The 27,511-nt window shown below is 37.6% G+C and overlaps 3 protein-coding genes and 1 long non-coding RNA gene across 6 annotated transcripts; 2 read left to right on the plus strand and 2 right to left on the minus strand.

The window, feature by feature from the left end:
* Positions 1 to 249: 249 nt before the first annotated feature.
* LOC137956477 (pentatricopeptide repeat-containing protein At1g09820) lies at positions 250 to 5,419 on the plus strand. Of its 2 annotated transcripts, none has more exons than XM_068803998.1 (2): positions 250 to 2,307; positions 5,140 to 5,419. In XM_068803998.1, the coding sequence occupies exon 1, from the start codon at positions 301 to 303 to the stop codon at positions 2,146 to 2,148; it is 1,848 nt and encodes a 615-aa protein (XP_068660099.1). In that variant the 5' UTR covers positions 250 to 300; the 3' UTR covers positions 2,149 to 2,307; positions 5,140 to 5,419. The 2 variants fall into 2 exon arrangements, with proteins under 2 accessions (XP_068660099.1, XP_068660098.1); XM_068803997.1 differs by lacking the exon at positions 5,140 to 5,419 and adding an exon at positions 2,823 to 2,902.
* Positions 5,420 to 17,424: 12,005 nt separating this feature from the next.
* Positions 17,425 to 18,664, minus strand: LOC137957195 (probable carboxylesterase 17). The gene is given in 2 exon segments (XM_068804931.1): positions 17,425 to 18,335; positions 18,337 to 18,664. Coding segments are annotated over 2 exon segments (1,026 nt in total). The 5' UTR covers positions 18,594 to 18,664; the 3' UTR covers positions 17,425 to 17,566.
* Positions 18,665 to 21,205: 2,541 nt separating this feature from the next.
* LOC137957245 (uncharacterized) lies at positions 21,206 to 27,511 on the minus strand. Of its 2 annotated transcripts, XR_011113325.1 has the most exons (4): positions 27,333 to 27,511; positions 26,707 to 26,854; positions 25,404 to 25,532; positions 21,206 to 21,302 (listed from the first exon to the last, which is right to left on the minus strand). It is a non-coding gene; the product is annotated as an uncharacterized lncRNA (long non-coding RNA). The 2 variants fall into 2 exon arrangements; XR_011113324.1 differs by lacking the exon at positions 21,206 to 21,302 and having other exon boundaries at positions 25,102 to 25,532.
* Positions 21,381 to 23,981, plus strand: LOC137956132 (pentatricopeptide repeat-containing protein At4g19220, mitochondrial-like). The gene has a single exon (XM_068803483.1). The coding sequence runs from the start codon at positions 21,381 to 21,383 to the stop codon at positions 23,979 to 23,981; it is 2,601 nt and encodes an 866-aa protein (XP_068659584.1).

Below are 27,511 nucleotides of genomic sequence, written 5' to 3' on the forward strand. Positions count from 1 at the left end.
TTTTTTTTTTATGTAAACAAAAGTACCTAGAAAATTTTAGTCAACTAAAAAATTTCATTTTATTCAGTCTTAAGTAATCTATAGATTGATCGAATTATAGAAGTGGGTGGCTTGGCTGCAGATTAACCCGATCACGGAGCCTATCACATTTTGGAACAACTTCAGGAAGGAAGCTGGATGGTGTACGCTCATATGCACTAGCTTTTGGACCGTTCTTGCCAATTTGTCATATTTGCTGAATCGCCCGTTTTTTCTCCACCGAGAGGCACTGCAGATATCCCCGAGTTTCTCCCTCTTCACATGTACGTTTCTTCTAAACTTCTCCTCTCTGGAACGCGTTGTCTTTCTGAGAAAACTAAAAGTGCTTTAACCCGTGATTCGATTACAGTTCCTCTCTGCTCCTCAACTCCCTATGCTATGATTAGATCCTTGTCCTCTTCACACTCTATCATTTTTGACAAATCCGTAGCTTCCGAACTCATAAGCAAACAACACTGGACTCATCTTAAAAAGATAATTGACCAATCGGATCCTCATCAATTCCTGAAGTGCTTGTTTGAATCCGAGCTTCGCGGCCAAACGGTTCTTAGGTATTTCAAATGGTCTGAGAAGGAAAATCGGGTTTTGTATGGTCTTGACGCTTACTGCCGGCTCTTACATTTGCTAGCACATGAGAAGAAATACTCAGAAATTAGGGCGCTGCTTCATGGGGCTGTGCAGATTGACCGCTTCTCAGTCTCTACATTTTTTCATACGCTCTCGATGTCTTCTGGTCAGTTCTGTTCCAATTCGGTTGTGGCAGACATGCTGGTTTTGGCCTATGCAAAAAATTGCAAGACTGAGCTGGCCGTAGAAGCCTTTCAGCGAGCAGGTGATTACAGGTTCCGGTTGTCGATTATTTCCTGTAATCCCTTGTTGAGTGGTTTAGTTAAAGAGAATAAAATTGAACTTGTTGAGGCTGTGTATAAGGATATGATTAGGAGGCGAATAACGCCTAATGTAATTACATTTAATACTGTGATCAATGGCCTCTGTAAGGCAGGTAAAATGCAAAGAGCTGAAGATTTGATCGAAGACATGAAATCTTGGGGTTGTTCGCCCTCAGTGATCACTTACAATACACTAATTGATGGTCACTGTAAGAGAGGTGGACCCGGAAAATTATATAAAGCAGATGCCATTCTTAAGGAAATGGTTGCAAGGAATATCTCTCCGACTGTGGTAACTTTTAATGTTCTGATTGATGGGTACTGCAAAGATGAAAGTTCAGATGCTGCCATGAGGTTATTCAAAGAGATGATGCACCAAAATTTAACACCAAACGTGTTCACATATCATTCTCTAATAAATGGGTTCTGTAATGAAGGAAAGATCGATGAGGCTCTCAAATTGCATGATGAGATGGAAAATTCAGGTGTCAACCCAAATGTCGTGACCTATAATATCATTATTAATGGGTTCTGTAAGAAAGGGATGTTGAATGAAGCTAGGAAGCTATTTGATGATAGTGTGGCGAAAGATTTGGTTCCAAATGATATTACATACAATACGCTAATTGATGGATATTGTAAAGCTGGACATTTGGCCGATGCAATTGAATTGCATGATTTGATGTTAGAGAGAGGAGTACCCCTCAGTGTATCAACTTATAATTGCTTGTTGATAGGCTTTTGCCAGAAAGGAGATAAGAAGAGGGCTAGTCAACTTTTGGAAGAAATGGAGAAAAAGGGTCTCAGAGCTGATCTGGTGACTTGTAACATACTGATTGGTACATTTTATGGGAAAGGTCATTCAAATAAGGCACTTAGGCTCTTGGATGAGATGTTTGGCATGGGTTTGGACCCAAGCCATGTCACTTATAATACTTTGATTGATGTATTCTGCAAGGAAGGTAATCTAAAGGCAGCGGTGAATTTGAGGAAGAGAATGGAGAAGATGGGGAAGCGGGCAAATGTTGTCACATACAATGTTATGATTAAGGGACATTGTCAGAAAGGTAAGCTTCAAGAAGCAAACATGCTTCTGAATGAGATGTTGGAGAAAGGTTTGGTCCCTAACAGATTCACGTATGATATTATTAGGGATGAAATGATGGAGAAAGGGTTTATTCCTGATATTGATGGACATCTCTGCACTAGTCCTTCTTGAAGACAATTACAAATATCAAATAACTTGGCTTGCCCTCCTCATGTTGTTATAATCTAAAGATTTGAGGACATGTGATCGGCATCATGAAATTAGGGATGGAATGAGGGACCTGGGTTTCTGGAATCAGGGCTTGTTAGCAAACCACAAATGCAGAAAAAGGTATCTGCTTTTACGCTTTTTCTAAACTAGTGATGATTTTCTGTAATGTATCCTCATGGAACATCAGTGATCTTTATCATCTTATCTTATTAGTTACTTCTTCCCCTCAAATTATGTATTTACAATCACTAGAAAGTAGGAATTGGGATACTTTTTGTGAATGCAACGTATATTACTAGATTTGGGATTTAATTGAATTCTTCTTTTTCTTATTTAAGGAAGGGGCAAAAAAACATTAATTATGGAAACATTGCATATTTGCTTTTTTTTTAAAAAAAATTGTGTATGTTTGACGAGTAAAGTGTTTTTGAAGAATGGATAGAAACAAGAAAAGATGTTGTATTTAGGTGAAGCAACTTATGTTTTATACACTACACTCTGAATAAAAGAACTGTCTTTTAGAATTTGAAGGTACTTTCTTTTCAGTGAGGAGACATGGATTGACATTTTTCCATTCTTTTGTATCTTATTTGTTTGTATTGCCAACTCCACTTGAACTGACTGAACTTTTACAGAATTGGTGTATTTGCAGAAGCATGAGTAAAAGGTGTTAAATGGTATTAGGGATGGAAAACAGTGGAGAAAAAATAAAAGTAGAGCAGATGATTGTGGATACAGTATCCAATTAGATCTTAACACATCATTCTGAGCTACAAGTTGTACTTTCTCTGTACGAGTTGATTTGGTGAAGTGTTTTTGCTGTTGACCTCAACTTGCAGTAATAAAATACATCAATATATTTGCTGCATTTCGCTACTTTTTTTCTTTTATCATCTTTTTTTGGTGACTTTTAGATGTTCTCTGAACATACTTCATCTTGGAACCTAGCATGCATTTTCTTGATTACGTGTGCTAAATGTGACCCACTGCTTATCTCTGTTTCACATAATTGGAAGTTTTATCAGCAAACCAAGATTCACCTTATTAACATTATTCGAAAACAAAGTGTTGGAAAGTTACAGATAAGAGGGCTAAGTTGTAATTAATTTATGTTTTCTGCTTATGTTTACCCCTCCTAGTCCAGCTCATGTAAAGGTGTATTGTTGTAATATCTTATTTAGTGAACATTATAAATAGAATGCTAAGGGGACGAGCTAGGCAAGGAAAAAGCCTAAGCTCTTCTTCTTCCCACACTCTCTTCCCTCGTTCAAGCACCTCTTCCTGCTCACTTCTCACCAGTTCCTTCTCAATCTCTCTCTCTCTTCTCTTCTCTTTTTCACTAAATGTACAGTTAAGAGAGTTCACAAAGATTAAATCATGGATAGTAGAATTTAATATAGTACCAGAGTAGGGGTTCTAGGATCCGATTATCTTTCACTGCTCATGCACTATTAAGACAGCAGTTTGCTGCCTATTCAATGAGCTTCTTCTTCCAGAATTCAGATAAATTTTCAAATTTTCTCTTTCCTTTTTTCCTTGTATGAGAATAAGGAAAATGTATATCTTTTTATATTACCAGAGGTTATTCTGGATTCCCATGCCTCTGCTCGTTGAGCTCTTGTTTTCATGCACGATAACAACACTACTCGAATAATCGAGTTTGACTGTTTTTCTCCTTCATTACCTAATCATAGTATTTGAAAGGTTGTGTTTTCTGGCACATAAGCTCATGTTTTTGACTCAGAAATCCTCCATGCTTGTCCTCTGAGTTGTTTTTTCCTTTCCTTGCTTGTCGTTGGATTGCTGGAATTGAGAAAGGTTGTTTTTTTATAATGTGTGATAAACTGGTTGGACGAGTAGAGCAGCTGTTCGTGGGTCCTTTTTTCCCTCAAACCCTGATTGTTGGCAACCTAAGGAGTTTTTGAAAACTCCTGATTCCAATTAAGTTGCTGTGTAGTTGTTTTCTGATACTTGAAGAAGTCTTGCTCTGGTAGAATACAACCAGTTTACGAAGCTTCCTAGTGCATGCTGGACTTGGCATGGAAGCTTGCATGAAAAGTTTCACTTACATTGAGGTCTTTGCAGCATATTTATTCATTTTCTAACCTCTGAAAGTCTATGTTATTTCACACTTAGACATAAGTCTTCTACCTGGGGTCATGGTTGAAGAGGGCCTAACTCACCTACTTGGAAAAAATGAACTTTTGAAAATCACAATAATTCCTCTTTAAGGGATTGTCAAAAGACTTGAGCTGGTTACAGTCCGTTAAATGTTTCTTGATTACCAGAAACTTATCTGATCACTTAACTAAGTCTCCTCTTGTGATTGATGAAGATGATGCATCATATAAAAAATAGTTAAAAGAGGATGCACTTGTAATCAGCTGGTTGATTAACAGTATAGAAGAATATGTGGCAAGTAATGTAGTGCACTTAAAGACCACAAAAATGATTTGGAAGACGTGTTAAATTGTATAAGAGTGCTGCTATATATGTCTTGCAAACTTGAAGTTATACCTAGCCAAAACAGATTCTCAGATCTACTGCCCTACCTTCCTTTGATGATATTTGTGTCACAATGTTTCAAATTCTAGCCAAAGATTCTTATTAAAGTTTAGGGGTATTTTGATTATTTAACTAGTGTATTGTGTCCTAAAGTTTAGTTGGAAAGATGTTAATTAGATATGTTCAACAATGTAATTTTTGTCCGTAAGTGAGATAAGTGTCATAGGGGAAATATGGTCTTTTTTTTCTTGCAATCACTTAAGTTGTTTTATAAAAAGAGTTAGGGGCTGACTAGACACCCTAACAAGACCGCTTTCTCAACGCAATCATTCTCTTCCCTCTCTTCTTCTTCTCTTCCACTTCCTCTTAAATTCTTCCTTTTTTCTTAGTTTTAATGGTATCTCGATCTAATTGTTGTGGGTTTTTAACAAGTTTTTTCTTCTCCAGGAAATTGTAAACTCTCCAGAAAAAGGGATTCTCCAGAATTGCAGTTATAGAAGTTCAAGATTAGATATTTTTTTGTTTCTTTGTGCCATAACCTTAGGTTGCCCTAGGTTTGATGACTTATGTTGTTGATTGAACAGTTAGATGTGATTTTGTGCCCCTAGAGGGTTGTTTTGGATCTCTGATCCCTATTTAGTGCTTACCCAGTCATATAGACTCTGAGCTTGCCTTCATCATCAGCATTAGGGCTGATGTCAGCCTAATTATCTTCTTTTGATGTTGTTTTCCTTGGATTATTGGATTGTATTAGTGCAATTGTATCAATTGCAGTTTGGGTGCCACCTTAACTACGCAGGCTAATACATGGATTTTTTTGTGAATTTTTTTGATACTGGTATCTTTGATATTGTATTCGACCGTGTGTTACTAAAGTTTGTTGAGAATTTCTCAATGGTTGACATTGGTGAAGTAGTTACACCCTCCAAGAGCTCAAGCAATTCAAATTCCAAGAAATCTCATACTTTTATCGCAGCAATCGTTGATAACTCGGTAAAAATTTTTTTTTGGAAAAACTCTTCTAAGAGGAATAAGAGCAAACTTAGGATTAAGCCTAGTATCCTTTATGACTTGGCCCAACCTTCAGATAGATCTAAATAACAAATATATCCATGATACTTTGTCATTAAAAATTTACACAGACAACTGGTCGAAAAACAGAATTCAACCAGGAAGAAGAGTTATGTGCATACTGGTATGCATAGTAGCTAGAGGAATCAACACTGGAAAGGTTTTAGCTAAAGATTCAAAGAAATTTACAGAATTATCCAAAAATATTGGATATTCAGAAAGCATAACGGTCGAAGAACTCAACCCAAGAGAATTAACTTGGCCAATAGAATGGGTAGTCCAATGGCACCAAGACATATATGCTTGTATCTCGAAAAGCCATAAAGGAGATAGAAGGAAAACTGGTAATCACCAACACTAGAAACAACTTTTCCCTCGAACTAGATAGACCCTCTACCAGTAGAGAGTCTACTAGTTCCAAATTCGAAGGAATAGTCCCAAGCCAAATGCCTATGTTCCACTTCATATAGAGGATGGAACATAATCAGTTTACAAGAGCTCTAGCTCCTTTACAAAATAGTGACTTACAAAAAATAGTCATTTATTCCCAACAAACGTTAGAATCTTGTTGCAAGACCCTAACAAAAATAGACAACCTTTACACCAAAATAAACTTCATGTATAATGAATTTAGACATAAAGAAGTTTTAAATTGCCAAAATATTCTATAATCAATTCTAGAAAAGGTCAATGAAGAAACGAGTCCTGTTTTCTTTAGAGAATTAATAGAACTTGGACAAAGTTTAGAAAATCTATACAAAGATAAAATACAAGATATCTTAGAAGAAATTTTAGTTTTAAAAGAACAATTAGGTTCTAGAATAACAAACTCAAGGTATACAAATCCTTTTACCCCTTGGGCTCCATAAAATGAATAAGTTTTTCTATCTAACAGACTTAGAGACTCCACTACCTTTAGGTCTTCCTAGCATAACAGGATGGCTTTATTGGAAGATGGGCTCAAACCTACACGACCAAGGAAGGCCCACATATCTAAGCGTATTGTAAGATGAACTCAAGTTCATAAGAAGTATGACCCACCATGATTACCACGAGTTGGCGTCCTTATCACATAAGTTAGAAGATCAAGTGAGACTCACAAAGATAACCATAAGCTGGTTGGAAGATCAAGAAGGACTCACAAAGATAACCACGAGTTGTTTAGAAGATCAAGGACTCACAAAGATAACCATGAGCTGGATAGCAGATCAAGTGGGACCTATAAAGATAGCCTCAAGTTGGCATCTTAATCTTATGGTCACATCCTCATAGAAGAGTTCTAATTTGAGTTATGTTGTCTTCTATTTATATTGAGTTATTTAATTATGCTAGAATTTATTCTTTAAATGTTAGAGTTTGGGTGTAATTGGACAAATGTAGTTTAATTGTAATTGGACTTTGCTACCTTCATATATTATAAATAGATGTTCATGTATTCTAATTAAAATAAGTCAATGAAGTATTTCTATTTTCCATAAATTCAACACGGTATCAGAACAGGTTCTGTGACTTGACTCCGACAACCCACAGAGTTAATGTGATATTTTCACCTCTATATTGAGCTTTTAATATTACAAATTATATATTGACGGAAAGATATTCAAGTCTACTTTCCAAAGAAAAATGATTTTTTTCCAATCGGAGCTATTTACAAAGAGAAATCGATATTTGAAGCAGTGAATGTCAGATTGCAAAAAAAGGTTCTAGCTGCAATAGAAAGCTTCAATTTTTGAGGTATTTTATGCTATCAAGAATGAGACTTTATATGGAGAATTATATATCAAAATAAATATTTGTAAGTCTATTTTCTTACCTATTCAACCAATTCTAGATCTGAGTTGTCTACAAACAGAAATCAATATTTGAAACATCGAAGGTCATATTGCAAAAGAGGTTCGTGTAGTAGCTAAAAGCTTCAACTTTCAAGGTACTTTATGCTATCAAGAACGAGACTTTATATGGAGAATTATATATAAAAAGAAATTTTTTTAAGTCTATTTTCTTACCTATTCAACCAATTCTCGATTTGAGTTTTTTATAAGGAGATATTGATCTTAGAAGAGTTAATGGTCATGCTGGCAAAAGGAGAGAAAAATACATAGTTCGACCAGATTATAGTGACTGAAACCTATCAAATTATTTATCTCAAAAGAAGTATAATTTATGAAGAGAAGTTATACTGTAATGAAAGGTATTTAAGTCTAGTTTTAGAAGGAGAAAATTTAATATCAATCTGATATATATTTAAAGATATATTCACATTGGAAGAATCAAAGGTCATACTGGTATCCTGTTGCATTGAAAAATCCTAATTTAAGTTGATAGTTTTGCGTCACTTTTTGAGTTATTATATCAGGAAAATATCTCTCTTCTCCCTGGTTTGAGGGTTTATTACTACATCTATGATATTTGGTTCAAACTGGGATCACTGCCATTACCTCCCAACTTGAGGGGGAGAAGTAGAAGAAGTACAAGAAAGAGGTATTTTATTCCATATATTGTGGATAAGTTTTATGTGACTAAAATATTCAAGAAAGGGAGAGCACAAAAGATGAAGCTTTTGCATCTAAGAATAAATTTTTGCATCAGATTATTTCATAAGTCCTTTTACAATGTTTATTATTTTGGTTCGTGTTATATGGGCCCAAGCCCATTTTAGTCGCAACTATTATGTCTCTTTGGATGAGACATTATTATTAAAGAAGAGGTAGCTTTAATATCCTTTCTCATACGTTCTTTATTTGACTCTCACAAATATCTTTGGGTCAACCCTTATTGTAACCTTATGAATGTTGCTTCGGTTGGGACACCGTGACAGAGGACCTTATTACTACATCTACTACCCGTTAATTTCTACCTGTGAGAGTTGGAGTTCGGGTTGGGACACCGTGATGAACGAGTTTATTACTACATCTATGTTACATCACCGTGGTGGAAGAGTTTATTACTACATCTATGTTATACTCCCACCCCCCCCCCCCCCTTAATTGGTATTTATTACTCCTACCACTTGAGAGTCATTGTCCATAGTAGTGTGCTCCAACCTACTAGAGTATGGAGACATAGCATACGGCTTGGAGTGATTTTTGCCAGTTGGGCCTCATGGGAGAGCCACCATCGTGAGGGGGAGTGTTGGAAGATATCGATGACTACTATTTTATATAAAAAGATCATATACATTAGTTGCAACAAGCAGGGAGTTCATGATGTTCTCTCACCCCCAGCTTAAGGGGGAGTGTTGGAAGATGGTTTAAAACTCACACAACCAAGGAAGACCCACATATATAAGAGTATTGTAAGATGGGCCCAAACCCATAAAAAGTAGAACCTACCATGATTACCATGAGCTGGCATCCTTCTCACATAAATTTAATTATGAGACTCACAAAGATAACCACAAGCTAGTTGGAAGATAAAGAAGGACTCACAAATATAACCATGAGCTAGTTAGAAGATCAAGTGGGATCCACAAAGATAGCCACGAGATTACATCTTTATCTTATGGTCACGTCCTCATAGAAGAGTTCTAGTTTGAGTTATGTTGTCTTATATTTATATTGAGTTATTTAATTATGCTAGAACATATCTTTAAGTGTTAGAGTTTGGGAGTAATTGGGACAAATGTAGTTCTATGGTAATTGGACTCTGCTACCTTCATATATTATAAATAGAGGTTCATGTACTCTAATTAAAATAAGTCAATGAAGTATTTTTCTTTCCATAAATTCAACATAGTATCAGAGTAAGTTCTGTGAGTTGACTCCCAAAAAATAAGTCAACATGGAATTCCCAGAAAATTCCATGGAAGCCTTCTTACGAGCAGATACTCTAGGAAGAAGACAGATTTATGCAAGACAAGCTTGCTAATCTATGCGAAACGCAACAACTTCAAAAGAAAAGCAGTCGTGCATATAAACAAACACTTTGTTATTCAGAACAGAACAAGAGTGTAACAGCTTATGGTTGTAAGTACTATAGTTCAAAAGAAAGAAAACATCATAAGAAATTTTCAAAAAAGAAATTTAAAATTCGAAGAAGTTTTCAAAATAAATATTTTCCAAAAAAGAGATATTTCTGAAAAAGAAAACAAATCCTAATTCATATTGCCCAAAAGGGAAACCTTTAGGCAAATGCAAATGCTGGATTTGTCAAAAAGAAGGACATTTTGCTAGAGATTGTCCTAATGACAAGAAAAAACAGCAATACAATACCTATATGGTACTTGCCGAAATGGAAGGATTAGAAACATGTCATTACGATGACATACAATCCGAAGATGAAGTTTACAAACTTCATCTAAACACAAAATCATCTAAAATGGACAATTCTGAAAATATGTTGGACTCTTCTGGACCTGACGAATGAGTATCTGAATAAATGTTGAGCATGTAGCCTCTAGAACTTCTTATATCACGGTCGTTTTAAAACTACAAGGATATATCACATTTCATATTCATGCTCTAGTCGATACAGGAAGTACATTTTGTCTAGCCCGACATGCTTTACTTCCAGAAATCTATGGAAACCTCTTCCCGAACCACCTCGAGTCATGATTGGTTTAGGAGAAAGCTTGACGCTTCCCTGTAAAGCAAGAAAAATTCACCTCGACATTGGAGGCGAAAGTTTTTTAATTCCTTCACTACTCAGTCTAGGAACATCAATAAATGCAGGACCCGATCTAGTCCTAAGAAATGAATGGTTAATGTTCCACACACCTGTTGAACAAACACCAAAATATTATCATCTTCAAAGTCAAACAAGACGAGAAATAAATGGAGATGTCGTATTTCCTTATGCCATAAAACCCTCCAAGGCTTCTACAATTTCTAGACATGCACATAATCTCCATGAGCACTTCAATAAATGCAGCAAGCATGGTGATGAGATTTCACCCTTATAATCCCTCCTCATCGCAGAAACTTGCGAAAAAGAAGTTCAAACACTTCTTAAATCAACCTGTTCTAAAAAATGGTGGTTCAAACAAAAGCTATTTGCAAATCTCGAACATATCGATCCAGATAAAGAAACTCGAGTAAAACCAATAGTTTATACACCTTTAGGTGTTGAGGAATTCTCAACAAGTCACTCTCCGCTCTCCCATGGATTAATCTGAGCAAGTCACTCTCCGCTCTCCCATGGATTAATCTGATCAAGTCACTCTCCGCATGCATCTCTTGTATTTCTGGTAAGAAATCATGCAGAGATTAAACACAGAAAAGTCAGGATGGTCATTAACTATAAAAAGGTTAATGAAGCCACCAAAATTGATGGTTATTATCTCTTTAAAAATGAACGGTTAATAGCATCCATCAGAGGAAAACTATGGTTTTCCAAATTTGATTGCAAATCAGGATTTTGGCAAATTCATCTTGCGGAACTGCCATACCAATGACTGCATTCAGTTGTCCATTTGAACACTGAATGGCTTGTTATGCCCTTCGGGTTAAAACAAGCTCCAAACATTTTCCAAAGAAGAATGGATGATATCCTCAAACTATTCTTTAAATTATGCTTTGTGTATGTTGATGGCATCTTAGTTTTTTCCTGAAACTAGGGAACAACATACAAAACCATTAAACAAGGTCTTAGAAGACTTAAAAACTACGGGGATAACCCTCAGCAAAAAGAAAACAGAAATGTTCAGTACTAAGATAGACTTCTTAGGCTTACACATTTCCTCAGGAGAAATAATTCTCCAAAATCATATTCCCGAAAAAATATCATCATTTCCAAATGATATAGAGAATATAAAACAACTTCAAAGGTTTTTAGGATAAAAAAAATATTAACTAAACTTCCAACCTTAACATTACCCGATCCAGATATCTCCCTAAGTTTAGAAATAGATGCTTCATATCCCACTTGGGCAATTGTACTAAAATATGAAGACAATGATTCAGAAAAGATATGTAAATACACTTCTAGATTAGCAGAAATAAGTTATCATTCTTATGAGAAAGAAATTTTAGCTGTAAAAAATGGTATAAAAAATTCTTTATTTATCTTGCACCTAAGGAATTTTTAGTTCGTACCGACTGCAAAAACTTTGCAGGTTTTATGAAACGAAACCTCAAAGATTCACTTTGTCGTGGTTGATTACTCCGCTGGCAACAATGGTTTTTCAATTCTCTTTTGCTGTTGAACATATTAAAGGAGAAAATAATTACTTGCCTAATACTTTGACACGAGAATTTGCTTGTGCTATAAACAGCAAAAAAGAAAATGGATCCTCTTAGCGACTGCTTGAACGATCTCATAGCAGCAATAACGACTCTCACGGTATTGCTCTCTACACTCCAATCTCTATTTGACAACCTCTTGGTTCTTTCCGAACGAGGAGAAATCAATGAGAACTGCACCCACTTAGGGTTTAATACTGAGACTTACAACTCAAAGTTAAGCAATTAACTAACAATCTTCAAGAACTCCACAAATGGTGTGTCATGCCAAGTTCTTCCTGATCTCCTCAGCAAGAGAAAGAAGCCATAATGATTGCACTTGTGCAGATGGCTGGCTGTACTACTCATTTGAGTAAAGGTCAAACCGGGATTTCTATCGGTCATGTTGTACTACTCATTTGAGTAAAGGTCAAACCGGGATTTCTATCGGTCATGCACAACATGAAAAGGAAATCAAAACTCAGTCTTCCCAAAAGGTAGAGGAATTAGGGGCTTCTACCTACTAGTCTCGAGATGGAAAGGAAGTTGTGATAACGGATCCTTTACTAAATGAAAAGGATGTGCCAGCAAAAGAGAAATCTTTCAAAGCACGGTTAATAACCCCTTCAGAGTTCACTAGGTTGAAAAGCCTGGGTAAGAAAGTCAAGCCCAAAGTGAGTTTGACTTTCTTCGAAAAATACAACCACTCAGACTCATTGACATTATGTCAAAAGAACTATTGCTAAGACCTCAACAATCTACCAGTGAAAGTTCCAAAGAGACAATCAATCACCAAACTCAGTTCCAGAATTGGAATGAAAAAATTGGTGTAGGGATTCACACTCCCTTTATGACTATTGATTCTAACAAACGCTGGAACAGGACAATCATTTATCCAGAAATGGATTTAAAATACATTTGGATGTTGTATGACTACGAATTAATTGGTCAGATTCTCCTACATGTGACAGATTTAACCCACTGAAGAAATTATCAAGAGAAATTACTGAGGCTTGCAAGGCATTTTGCCCAGTAATAAAAAAGCAAGACGATATTAAATTCGTATATGCCATTGCTAAAATAATTGGGTCCGATAAGCTGTTACCAAGCATGTCAGTAATAACCATCGAACCCTTGGTAAACGATGGAGAACTACCTCAGTTCAAACCTAAAGTAAAGCCCAAGGCAAAGGTATAACCGGAAGCTATGTGGATGAATCAACGCATCAACGACATCCGAAATATAGTACAATACATGTAGAAGCTAATATTGAAGAAGAAGTATTTCGTCTACAAAACATCAGTACCAGTGACAGTAGTGTCGAAGAGCTTCAAGGAGATTGTTGCTCCAGTTCAAAAGGCCCTTGAAGAAGTCGAACTCAAATTTCGTCTTGGAAATTTCCTAGGCAGTAAAAGCACCAAGGAGAAATTTTGCAAGATAGCTCAAGAAGCCTTTCGCAGTCGCCACTCCTGCAAATAATGCGAGAAAATGATTTTCGCAAAAGACTTGTTGATGCAATGATAGCACGGCGTCGGCAAACGACATTAGTTAACGTGAAAAATCCGCATCAACAAAGTGATTGGAGGAAAGATTCTTCAACGTCAGCAATTGTGACGTCAAAGAATGAAAAGATAAAATTACCCCTACTTTCGATGTCGAAAACCAATAATGCAAGGGTAAAAATAGAATTAAAGAAAAGGTCAGAAATATCCTCTACCTTTTACTCTAGACCATTCCTTTTAAGGGTACAATCGAAAAGTTTTTCGAAACCAAAACTATAAATTCGATGCTTCGACTCAGAACAGATCATCGAATAAAAAACCGAAGAAGAAATCGGAGTGAAGAAGAAGGAGATTTTCAACCACCGCACAGTATGTGCCTCTTAAGCCTCTATGGCTAGAGTAAAACAGGGAACCAACTGGTGACCGGTCTGTAACCTTAGGGAGTAATGTTGTAGTTTTTGTATGCATTGTTGTATTTTTATTTTCTCAGTATGTATAAACAGTGTTCATGAATAGTATATATGAACAGTGTTATCCTGTTTGAATAGTAATCATGAATAGTAATTTTGAAATAGTAATTTATGAATAGTAATTTTTTGAATAGTGATTTGTAATTTGTAATACTATTTAAATAGTGTTATAAAATATGTGAAACTATGTTGGTGTTAGGAACTTAATAGTGTCAATTACGCTCTGAGGTAGAAAATGAAATTGAGTTGTGCTCTACCTTACTGAAGCAACTATGGAGCTGCATCGGTTAGCATGTACAGCTTATGGACCTCTGAAAACCGCGAGGTTGAGAAATGCAATTTATCCAACATAGTGTTAAGCCCTGCAATAATAGGGTCAAAACCCAAGTACTATTAGGTGATAACAGAAGACGTGTTGGGCATATATAGGTAAATGTGAGGATAGGAACGTAATATCACTGATAATATGATTTCGTAAGAAATCAAGTTGGTTATATCGGATAGAAACCCAAGATCGCATGCCTACTGGTCTAAAAGAGCTTTAAAAAGGCTAATATCATTGGTTTAACAATGCCACGTAACTAACTTCCCATTCAAAAGGGAAATGTTGTCAAAAATATTATTAGTTAAATGTTATTAGTAGTTAAAAGTTATTAGATTGGTCAATGATATAATGTGAGCATATAATACTATTAACAGAAGTTAATAAATGTATAGTGTAAAACATGTTAACGACCAATGGTATCAGAGCCTAGGATTAGAATGTTTAATTAGAAAACATACTCCCAAAAGTTACAACCTGGTCTAGGTCAAATCCCAAACATTTGAAACAAGATGTATCAAAAATCACAATTTGTGTGTCAAAATGGACTTAATGGTCCTTCGAGCAGCACTGTGCTCAAAACAAGACAAACTCAAGTGTGTCCTATCCACTTGGATGACATAGTGAAGAAAATCCAGTATTAAATAATATCGTTGATTTAGTGGGAGACATACACCATAGTTTTTCTTGAAAAGTTATAGTGAAAAATATTCTCCAAAATATGTTAGTTTCTTATGCCAAAGCTTAGAAATCGAAATAAAAAATATAATAAAATTTCTTCAAGAATAACTAATAACTCATCTAGAAGAGTTAAAAGAAAATTTTACCAAACCAATGGTAAATATTTTAAATTATCTACAAATCTATGTAGAAAATCAATTTAAAATTCTCCGATTCTAGAACCCATCAAAGAATTAAAAACAAAGGTTTTAAAAAAAAACTAGTAAAGAATAAATTCAAGTTGTTATAATAAAAATAGTTGAAACTAAAAAACTTCAAAATGTTGATGGAACCCAACTATTGACCTAAATCAACATTCTAACAGATCAAGGATCTAGTAATACAATATACTACCCCTATGATCACAATTCATTAAATGGAACGAGTATTAATAGTCTTATTCCAAATATTAGAAGAGACTATGTCTTGTCTACAATTCCTAAAATGACAGAGCATATAGAAATTGAATGTACATCAACTCCAAAGTTTTTTACTCCTCAAAGGTTCTTTAACCCAACGATATCTATAGCGAAGGATCACAAACATCCATCACTATTGGGACTTACGGTCAATACAAACTAGATGCACTTACCTCAACCAACAAAAGGGATTTTCATCTTCCAATCAGTTTATCCAAGCTAATTGATCGAATTTACATTGCAAATATTTCTTGCTTTACAAGTATAGTTCAAGTTTGCCTCCTTAATAGCCTGATATTACAAGAACAGCAATAAAATTGATTAGATCTAGTCTTAGGCGATTCTACCAAGATAAACAAGAAGAACATCAGTCGAAATGTTTTTAGACTTAAAAGCCATTAGTGGACATATAGAAGGCGTTAGTCAGCAAACAACAATCCAGAAGTGAGTTCATTGAAACTTAGAATTGTGATTAGTCGACCAACAAGGGCGTTTTTTGTTAACTCCGTGAAACTGCAAGTGAAGTCTCTGGGTCCTCAACTAAAAAAGCATTTGACGATTAATCGAAAGTTAAGCCACCCCATCAAGGCCTGGAGGAAGCACAATGAGTGGAGGAGAAAAGAAGGCTCACGCCTGAACTCCTCTCCACCAATCAAACATGGTTTTATAGGTTTAATCGATGGCATTTGTCACAGCACATGAAACAGTTCGACAGAGTCTAAAATCTCGGCCCCACCTGTCCTCCCCTCTTGGTCCAATGCAACTCCAAGGACCTCTTTTCTCTGCTTCTATCATTTTGTCTGTGAAGACGGTTCCTCCCTTCTTTAGGCCTAGAATTATTTGATGCTGCTGGGTTCCCTATAACAATTCTGCCTTCCCCATTGCAAACATGGGGGGTCTACGTGCCCCTTCCGATGCATCAGAATGCACGGACCTTTATCAAGTAAGAAACTGTCGTTGGAACATTTCTTCAAACTGTTGGCTATAAGTGGGCAGCTGGGCTTCAGTGTCTGCGTTTTCTACTCTCGGATGAACCCTTTGAAGATGGAGTGCAGGATTTTTAGTGCTCGACATCACAAGGTTGGCAGCAGAAAAAAGCAGAAAAAAGATGAACTGGTGATGCTTTCCACCATCTGCAAGGGTCGGCAGTATTATTTGTGAGTTTGAATATGATTTGGTGCCCCTGAGTCCATCACCGTGACTGATGATTGTCCTTGTTTGACTCTTTTAACTCCGAGCGAAAAGTAGTTTCGGCAGTACCAAGTGGGCGTTTCTTCAAGAAGCAGGAACTTGGAAGCAATATCCAGGAACAGACCTTTCCACGAACGAACGTGGGACCAAGAAGAGTTTCTTTCTTTTAACACCCAGTCTGGCACTATTTTAGTGCAACCTTCAGGCCTCCTTGCCGATCACGTTAATGGATTCTCTCAAACATACCCATAAATTAAAGAAAAAGAAATCTTTATTTCTGTTTCCAAACATATGAGCTTTCAAGTTTTATGACTCTCCAGATTCAAAGTCAAATCCATGCAGCAATCTACACTTATTTATGAATCAGAAAGAAAGTTGGAATTGATATTGAAAAACATCTCCCATTACCTTTGACATTTGAGGAACCTATATATTGGAGCATTTTTGTTTCGAGATGCACCAATAAGGACCACCTTCAATAATGCACTTCTCCCTATCTCAATCACTTCTTCACATTATGGGTTCTTCTTGTCACTTCTTGACTTGTTCTCAAGGCTCCTTACCAAGGTCTGCATAGATGGCTACTAGTGGATGATGACCTACTTGCATTATAGAGGAGAAGGATTGAAAAGTGAAGACACTTGTCTGGCTTTAATTACCTATAACTCATGCTTCCATAGATGTATTAGTAAATGTATTCTAATTGGTGTCTATGCCAATGAATATACTAGACATGAGCTATTCTGGATTCCTCTTGTTCTAGCCATTCCACTGCTTTAGCTTCTGAACTTACTCTTAAACCAAGTAAAATTACCCTTGCTGTTGTATAAAAAACCTCATAGAAAGGAAATTAAACAAGAACGAGTTAATGATCACAGAAGGACTGCATTTGGGTATCTTCTAATGAATCCACCAAATCTGCAGAATAATGTAAGAAAATGGTGATATCTTACATTGTAGTGACATGACATGTTTTTTCAAAGAGATCACCTAAAAAGAGGAGGAATCGTTTAAAGATTTATCAGCTGATGAAGGCCTTGATATGAGCTATCATTTCATGAGTACGAGTTTGGGAGATGGGACAGTTATGGAGAATCTGGAAGGCGTGACCTACTCCTGTGTAAACGATCTGTTCCACGCTCTTCCCTGCGCTCTTCATGGCTGCACAAAACTCCAAGTTCCGGTCCTTCAATATGTCAAGATCCGAGATGCAGACCATCGTGGGCGGCAGATTCAGATTTTCCAGGTTAGGGGCTCCTTTGGACAGAGGGTTGCACCAGGAGTGATCCCGATTTGCCCCTGGGGGGAGGGCCAACCTCCAGTAGGCGTCCGATGCTCGGAGGCTGAGGGCGGAGCTCGCAGGCTGCACCATGTTCCTCTCCGACGCGGTTCGAGCCTCCCCAGCAAAGAATGGCTGTATAAGAACAACCCCTTTTACGCTCACCGGCTTGAGTGCTGTCGACAATCGGAGGCGAGTGGCCACATTGTATGCTAAACAAGCGCCGGCGCTGTCGCCACCAACAAACACCTTCGAAAAGTTGCACCGGGCGGACCACCAGCTCTGCTCTTCGCTGCTTCTGACAGCTTGCTGGCGCACCCATTTGACCGCAGAAATGCCATCCTCAAACGCCGCCGGAAGGCGGTGTTCCGGCGCTAGGCGGTAATTCACGGACATGATCACACACCCGGCTGCAGAAGCTAACTTGGTGAGGAACTCATGGTAGCTTCTCCATGCAGCGGAGCCGACACAAAATCCTCCTCCATGGAAGTAAACAAGCAAGGGTAGTTTGGTTTGGACGTTGAAATCGCGCCCATACGCCATTGAAATCGTCCACGGTAACGTCCCTGCAGGTCACATCACGCTCGGTGGAGAAGGCTGCGGACACATTCTGGACGATGGCTGATCGTTCTACATGCCCATCTTTATAAACTCTAATGAGCCCTTCAATCTCCTCGACCACCGGGCCATGCTGACCATGGCCGTTCCCAACACAGGAACTAAACCTTGAGTCACTCAGAGAAATGGCACCCATTCTTCTCCTTCTCATATAACGGCTAAGACTAGGACTCCACCCCAAAGGCTATTAGAGAGAAATAAACTATTCTTTAGAATTGGTAGTGCCAATGGCCTTTGCTCCTTGGGCTCGGAGACAGGTCTCCTTATATAGCACAAATGAGGATAAGGCCTGGCCGAAAGTTCAAGAGGAAGAAGAAGAGTCCCTTCAATTTCCAAACAAGTGGGCAAGAGGAACTGAACTGCAGACCCAAATGTATAGGGATGCCAGTGGCGGGTCCTCCATCCCTATTGACTTTTCTCCACTTCCTAATTCACATCACCCGGCCGTAATGTGAGCTTACTCATCTCTCATGAGTGGGTTGGTTGTGGTTTTTCCACAAATGGATGCAAGCCTTTTCTTCACTCTCTTTCTCTTTCTCATTCCCTCTCTGGTAGAAGCGAAGGTGAGCCGCCGATGTCACCTCCCACTTTTTCTGAGCTGATTAATTAAATGGAGATATAACAATGGCGGGACATAGAAAATGCTTCTGTGTGTCAAAGTCAGCAAATTATTTAATCAGAAGACCCTTTCGTAGTTCCTTGAATCAGGGTATTCAATTTTTTGTCATTTGTTGAACATTTGTTGAACAGAAAACAAGTAAAGATATCATTGCATTTGAGAAATTTCCAAACTGCTACTGGAAGAAAAGACGCAGTGGAGGGGGGACAAAGAAGAAGTAGCTCGAACAGAAAGCAAGCGTGAATGCTTTTCAATAGATTAAGATAGAGCTTGATGATTTATCAGTTACACACCCATTTTCATTTCCAAGCTCTGAATTAATCTCCTTTGATTAGCACCAGCATTTTCTCGACGGATCAAAAAACATCTTTTCCTGCTTTTCCTGCTTCTGGAAAACTGTTTTTTACTGTTCCAGATTGTTTCTCTTTGAAACAATTAAACGCTCTCAGATTCACAGTTCTGACGTTCCGATGGTACCACAAGGGACTTGGGTGAACTTTCTGGTATTCTACTTTTCAATCCAATGTGCTCTTTTGCCTCACCTTTTTCTCCAGAATAAAGGCGGGTTGAGTAGTGCACGAGCAGAACGCGTAGGAAGAAGAAAGTAGAATCCCTGCAATTTCTGTAGATGAACGATTTCGAACTAGGAAATGTTTATAAACGCACACATCGTCTTCTCCCCCAAAAAAGAGTCTTCACAAGTACACATGGGTAGACATCTTTATTCCTGTAAAATATTCGCTCTTTTTATTCTCTCCTTTTTGACCAACCCTCTTGCTTGCAGCTTCTGAGACTATCTCAATTCGTCCGACCTGAAGATATTGGTTCATTTCTTTCTTTCTTTTGAAAGTAAATTGATCTCAATGTTTTACCTTCTTGTGAATCTTTGTCTTTTGGCTTCTACCACTCAAGGAGGGACAATAACAAAGGTCAAAAGAATGGGGAAGCTTCAGTTTTCTTTGATGGTTTCAGGAATCCAAGAAATCTTTTTCTCCTCGACGAATAAGTGAAGAAGAACAAAATACAAATGATTCAGCAAAAAATAGAAGAAACAATTCAGCAGATGTGATAAGCTGGGGAAATGGTCAAGGAATGAGAGACTTGTGACTTGAGAGTGATCGATGGAAAAGCGAGAAGTAGTATAAAGACGACGAAATCAAAGTCGATTGAGATGCGATATGATTTTCTGCAATCTTTGATACAATTTCAGTCACTATCGATCAAATGCTTGAACGGTTGGGGCTTCCATAAATCGGAATCCAGAGGCACCACGACAAGCTCAATGTTCGGCAGGGGTCAGTTTCAATTTGCAGACTTGCAGTCTTGACTGAAGATGACCCGGTATCTTGACCCAGCTGCCAATATCTTCTCAAGATTGTATTCATGTGAGGCACAAGAATATTTTGCAAAATCCGAATTAGTCCGACGCAAAAATGGTTTTCCTTCCTGAGCTGAGATTCTTGTGGTAGAGAAGTCGACGAACAAGCACACTGAAAACCATATTCGGAGAATTTGTATCTGCTTTCGTCCTTTCTTTTTTCTTTTCCAAATCTTCTCAGAAACCTTTTCATCAAGTCCTGCCGACTTCAATCCATTAGATTTACCCATTTGGGGGAGTGCAAGTTACTCATGATTTAATTTAATACTGTGGATTCATAAAGCCCAGAAGGGGGGTTTGTAGAATTGCCTTCAATAAACGTCTGCTAGCAGAAATGGATATAAATATTTTCCGAATGGCTTTAAAATTCTCTTTCAATCCCTGGTTGGAAGTCCCGTGACATGGTTCTAATTTCAAACTTTGAACTAGAAAATCATTCAAAAAACCTGTCAAACGACACCAACTCAGACCCAGAAAACCTGACTCAAGTTCACTTCTGGCTAGAAAATAAAGAGACGCATCAGCTGACCTTAGCCTTATTTACTGAAGCAAGTTATCAGGAGTTGGCAAATTTTCCAGCGTCCAGCGACCAGCCCTTCCAGCTGAGGGTCGCACTTCTCCATTACAACGGTCACTCATCATGGACCTGTAACTGATTATTTTCTAAAGGTAAGTGAGGATAGAGGTAAATGGTGTGTAGCCTTACGGGTCCAGCAGAGGGATCGGCCAGGAACAAGAGAGAAATGCACTCACAGCCAGTGGGATTTTCTGCTCTTGCTTTGTCAATTACAGGATCAAGTAACATTTCGAGACTGAAATTGCTGAGCCCTTAACTGAAAGCCTTAACATCGGCACCCTGCTACCTGGTCTTTCAGAAAAACACAATAAGAGAAACAATCTAGTCAAACCAAAAACCAAGCACATACAGGATACTCGACAAAATGCTTCAAAGGGATCTATCATCTCTCCTAAAGTACCTAGGGAGTGTCCTTAATTACCACAAAGAATACTGCACAAAACTTGACTTAAAATTTATTGGCTCCTTTCATTGTTTAGCCTTGAAAACTGGAGATCTTGCCCATGTCTCAACATCTACCTCTTTTGTCACCTTGTATGCCAGAAGAGGTTATTTGAATTCTTCATGGTCTCTCTTTCATGGCATCTCTAACAAAGATGTCATAGCATGGAATGCAATGATGAGTGCATGCCTTCATAATAAATGCTTCATTAGTGCATTAAGATTATTTGGATACATGCTGACAGATATGGACTTCGATTCTACCACTCTACTCATTGTTATATCTGCACTGTCTAATTTGAAAAAGTTACAGCAAGGCAGGGTTTTGCATGGAATAACCTTAAAATGGGAGCTGAACTCAAATCGTTTCCTTGGTAATGCACTATTAGACATGTATGCAAGGTGTGGAGATTTGAATTGTGCTGAGCTTATGTTTGCAAAGATGGAATTTAGAGACTCGACTTCTTGGAATTCAATGATTGGTGGGTATCTTCATAATGGGTATCCTGAGAAATCATTAAGTTGTTTTACCAAGATGCACTTCTTGGGTGTCCATCCTGATAGTACTAGTCTTTCTAGTGCCATCTCAGCATGTTCTTGTCTAGGAGAACTGTGTCTTGGTGCATCTATTCATGGGCTAGGGATAAAGTTAGGGTATGATGAAACGAGCAATCTTTCAGTCACCAATGCCCTGATTTCATTCTACTCAAAATGTGACTTCATGGATGCAGCAGAGAAGTTATTTACAGGGCTAACACACAGGGATGTGATTTCATGGAACTCAATGATTGATGGGCTAGCAGAGCAAGGAAGAGTCACAGAAGCCTTCGATCTTTTGCAGAAAATGCAATTAAACAGGACTCAACCAGATTCAGTTACAGTGCTAGCCTTACTACAACTCTGCACAAAGTATGGTTTGTTACGGGAAGGTAAAACAGTTCATGGATTTGCATTACGTAGAGAGTTACAGTTCGATTTGCCAGTAACTAACAGCCTTTTGGACATGTACATGAATTGTTATGGTTTAAGATTTGCTTACCATCTGTTTACATCTATGGACCACAGAGATTTGATCTCATGGAATACAATGATTGGTGGATACTCGTATAATGGGGAGTCAAAAGAACCTAAAATGTTGTTTCGAGAACTGCTTCGATCAGGCCCACAATGCAGGTTGTCTACTGTTTTAGTCATTCTTCCTTCATGCAACTCTGAAAAAGACGTCCAGTTTGGAGAATCTACTCATTGTTGGATGGTCAAATCTGGATTTCTCGAAGATGTTTTGGCTGTTAATGCACTGATGCTGATGTATCTTAACTGTAGAGACATGAGAGCTTCTATTTCATTGTTGGAGACTAACAAGGACATAGCTGATATTGTTTCCTGGAACACAATTATAGTGGGTTCTGTGCAGAATGGTTGCTACATTGAGCCACTGAAAGCTTTCAACAAAATGCGGTCTGATACAGACTTCGGTCCAGATTCAATAACACTGGTGAGTGTTATCTCAGCCTCAGGAAATCTTGAACTCAAGTACTATGGAGCACTTATTCATGGACTTGCTCAGAAAACACTGAGCGAAAATGATATTCAGGTGAAAAATGCATTAATAACTATGTATTGTCGGTGTAGAGACATTAGTAGTGCAGAATTATTGTTTTATAAGAGTCCCTACAAGAACCTTTGCTCATGGAATTGTATGTTATCTGGTCTGGCACTGAACAAGGATGGTAAACGGGCCTTAGAACTCTTCCATCATCTTGAATTTAAACCAAATGAGTTTACACTCGTTAGTATACTAACTGCTTGCACTCAATTGGGAGCACTAAGACATGGTCGTGAAATTAATGGTTATGTGGTTCGATATGGTTTTCAGGGGAATAGTTTTATATATTCAGCACTTGTGGATATGTACAGTAAGTGTGGAAGGTTGGAAGCAGCTGTTAAAATATTCAGAAGTTCATTGGACAAATCAGTTGCATCATGGAATTCAATGATTTCTGCATATGGATTTCATGGGTATGGTACAAAAGCAATTAAACTATCTAACGAGATGTGTGATTTAGGAATTGAAGTTACTTCAAGCACCTTCATCGCCCTATTATCAGCTTGTACGCACTCTGGGTTGGTTGATGAAGGTTGGAAACATTATAACTGCATGGTGGAGAAATTTGGAATTAAGCCCACCATAAAGCATCATGTTTGTATGGTGCACATGCTTGGTCGAGCTGGAAGGCTAGATGAGGCTTATGAGTTTATTAAGAGGATTGCAAATCCACCAGAATCAGGTGTTTGGGGGGCTCTTCTAAGTGCTTGCAAGGATCATGGAGATCTTGAAATGGGAAAATCTGTTGCTGAACATCTATTTGCCTTAGAACCTGAGAATACTGGCTATTATATTTTGATGGCAAATATGTACTCTGCAGCAGGAAGGTGGAATGATGTCATAGAAGTTAGGAAAGTAATTCAAGAAAAGCAGTTGAGGAAACCACCGGGTTGGAGTTCTATTGATCTTTTGCCCTGAGAATGCTGGCTATTACATTTTGCTGGCAAATATATACTCTGCAGCAGGAAGGTGGAATGATGTAATAGAAGTTAGGAAAGAAATTCAAGATAAGCAATTGAGGAAGCCACCAGGTTGGAGTTCTATTGATCTTCTGCCCTAGTTCTCACTTTCACCTTTCAGATGATAGGAAGTTGCAGGTTATAATGACATCCATCAAGAAATCTGGACGAGTCTGAGTCTACACATATAGAAACTATGCATAGAACCGCATATGGCAAGACTATTATATTCTCTCTTTTCAACCATATTAGGAGCAATTAGAGACGGCAGAAATTAGAGGTCCAGTGATCAGATCCCCAGTCAGGTGAATGGTCTGATATCCTCACAAAATTGTCGATATGTGAAGTGCTTATAGGAGATCAGATATGTTGTGCATATATTGAAAAGCTTCGGAGGACAAATCTGTTGCACTTGATTGTAGCCATTTCCTCACAAAGGTTCCTCGGCAGTGCAGTAAGTAAATGAACTGTTAAATTCGTCACAGAAAATCACCAGAAGCACTTTCAATACCTTGTATCTGCATGTGCAAACTATAGGCCGGTTGATCAGGTTGGAAGCATTATGATCTCCAAGAACCACATTTGAATGGTAGATCTGCTACTAGACCAGGATTACAAATTTTTATGTAAGATTCTTTACAACTGTATTAATGTCTGGTGAGCAGTCCTCAGTGCTGCACAGATTATGGACACCTTGAAATGGTAAACTCTGCTGCTGAACTTTCATTTTATTCAAAACCTGTGAATATTGGCTACTGCCATCCACAAGAAAACATGTATCGGGAAGTAGAGATACGGTATAATTTATTTTGGTGTTGGAATGAAGTTTGAAATATGTGATTAAAGAAGGCTCCAGTAGTAGTTTTATTGGTTATGATCCTAATTCTTAAATTATCTGCTGGGAGCTGACAAAGAAGGAGCACATTCATGAGGATTCCATCCCAGAAGGATCACTTCGGAATGGAACAAAATAAACTGTGAGAGGGACTGCACAACATGATTGTTCTAGAAGATAATGTTACCGCATAAATGGCTTTGATAGTTTGATCAGAAAAAAAATATTATTATTTGATGTACAAGAGTAAACAGAATTTCAGCTCAATGAGCAGCTAATTCAGTGGATTACACAAACAATGCCAGCTCATGCAAATAGATGTGTTTGCTACCCAAAACTTAAGAACCTCATAGTAGAGGTTCTCTTGTTTCGCTGCTCATGTTGATCAATGAGAAAACACTCGTGACAAATTCAGATGTTAACCTCTCTGATGCATTTAACGTAACTAACCAAGAACATGGAAAGATAAATAGAAATCTTCACATTTATGCCAGTAATGTTTCACTTGACATTACACAAAACAGTTTCTGAAATCAATTTGTGTACCTTCATTGGCACTCCTAGTTTACTTGGACTCTTGATGAGGTATAATCCGTGCCAATCTTATGAGCTCCTTTACTTTCTTGCACAAGCATGTAGTTTTTCTTCATTTCTTCTAATACAGAATCATTGGTGCTGCCAAGAGCGAACAGAGGAATAAGATTCTCAACCAGTAAAAGTTCAGAAGCTTATCGTGATTTTCAAAAGGCTCCCATCAGAGTATGTTCAATTCAAGCAGGCAATATGGCCGCATCAAACATTAAGATACCCACTAGATTATGCACAATTGTGAAGATCTCACAACTTCAAAAACCCCATTAACAGAACCCAAAAATCTTGAGTACTGAAAAATAGATAGAATTAAGCCATTCACTGTGATATGAAAGGAAAAGTGGCTAGGAGAAATAGGTTCACAAGAGGGTTATGAAATGTGGAAAGAAGACAATATGTAAGGGATAAAAATTTTGGTATCCAGCTGCAGGTGACATGCAAATTGATGATGCCAAGTGATGAGACACTGTCTAATCTGTGTTGAGTTTAAGACTTCAAAATCAGAATTATTAATTTTCTTTCACGGTTCTCCTAACTGCTTCATAGTTATTGGAAAAAGAAAAAAAAAAAAAAAAACAGTGCAAGGCAGAGAAAAGAGATGGGAGTACCTCAATTTCAGTAATCGATCAAATTAAAAATAACATGAACATGTTTAATTCTTTGTTATTTGGTCTCATGTTGTTCACAGTCCAAATTTTGTGATTGATTCTTTAGCTCGGTCTGGAGTCACTCTTCATCACCCTGTTTAGAGTAATTCATTCCCCATTGACTGGGTTTGATTTGGGGCCCTTCTTTGTTTAGGCCTTTTTTATTTCTTGTATATCTTCATCTAAAAAAATTCTCACTTTTATCATAAAATAAAAACTAAAAGTGAATGTGTTTAATTTGCAAACCTGAAGAAAGTGAATAAGATGCAAGTCCTTGACCAAGTGAATAAGAATGTCATGAATAAAAGGGTAAACTTGCAAAATTAATTTTAAGTTGGTGTTATCTAGCCTTAGTCAGAAGCGTGATAGCTGTGGAACATACAACATTGCAGTATGCAATGGCCTATTTCACTTTAGCAACTGAAGAAATGAAAGTAGTTTTGCATTTAAGTCATTAAATAGGAACTAATGTGAATAAAAACCTTCCAAACACATGCTTGAATAGATACAAAAGAGTCATGAGTGCACAAGACCAATGCAATGTGTGCCACTGCACAATATCTACGCTCTATAATGATAAGAAAAGATGTCGCATGGAAGTAAAAACTCACTACTGGTGAAGACAGTCATTAAGTTCTCTTGCTTGTTTCCGACATTCCCAAACAACGGATATGGTTCTTCCGGTAGCACATTCAGCGTACTTGGAGGCATAGTGGCTGCACTCTTTAAGCGCCCTTTGCTTCATCATGCTGCGTAGAGCTGAAAACATCATGATTTAGTATTCATCCCAACCAAAAGACTCGAAAACGGGAATGAACACGCGGATAAGCAATCAATAACAAGCAACCAAAGCATATCTTTATCCGGAACTCTCAGATGTTACATTAGTTCTATTAATCTCCTCATAGGAACGCGAAACATATGGATGCACTGATTACTCTAAATTTGATTGAATAAAGCAGTCTAACCGATCGCTTAAATGCATAAACTAAACCAACCGTAACATACGAAATTTTTCCGTCAATATAATTTAGTGTCAGATTCCACCAAGAGCCAAAGCTAGATAAAAAAAAAAATACAGGATTTGTGCTTTCCAAGAAATTAAACAGATTGAAGCCATAATGAAATAACCAGCTCTGTCATATGATGCTATTGACAACTACCATAAACAAAACAAAGATAAAACGTGTAGGTGGACTGCACAGAAAATGAAGCAAAAGGCGAGGATTTTGGGGACCTTCTTCCTCTTTCTTCTTTACATGATTTTCTCTAGCTTCTTGGACGTAACCCATTGGTGGTGTAAATAGGAGCAGCAGAAGCACAGGAAACCGAACTGAGTAAGCCTGTGTGATTACTCGAGCGTTCAGCGGGGACTCTAGAACCTGATCTTTGATATTCTCTTTATAAGAAAGAAGA

The sequence above is a fragment of the Aristolochia californica genome, unplaced genomic scaffold (assembly GCF_029961685.1).
Source record: "Aristolochia californica isolate CCGP_79_NKW_82.1479 unplaced genomic scaffold, dmAriCali1.0.hap1 SCAF_2, whole genome shotgun sequence".
Lineage (NCBI taxonomy): Eukaryota > Viridiplantae > Streptophyta > Magnoliopsida > Piperales > Aristolochiaceae > Aristolochia > Aristolochia californica.

Bases quoted from the DNA above. Each gene is read 5' to 3' on its own strand.
- LOC137956477 (XM_068803998.1), top strand. From the start codon at position 301: ATGTACGTTTCTTCTAAACTTCTCCTCTCTGGAACGCGTTGTCTTTCT.
- LOC137956132 (XM_068803483.1), top strand. From the start codon at position 21,381: ATGCTTCAAAGGGATCTATCATCTCTCCTAAAGTACCTAGGGAGTGTC.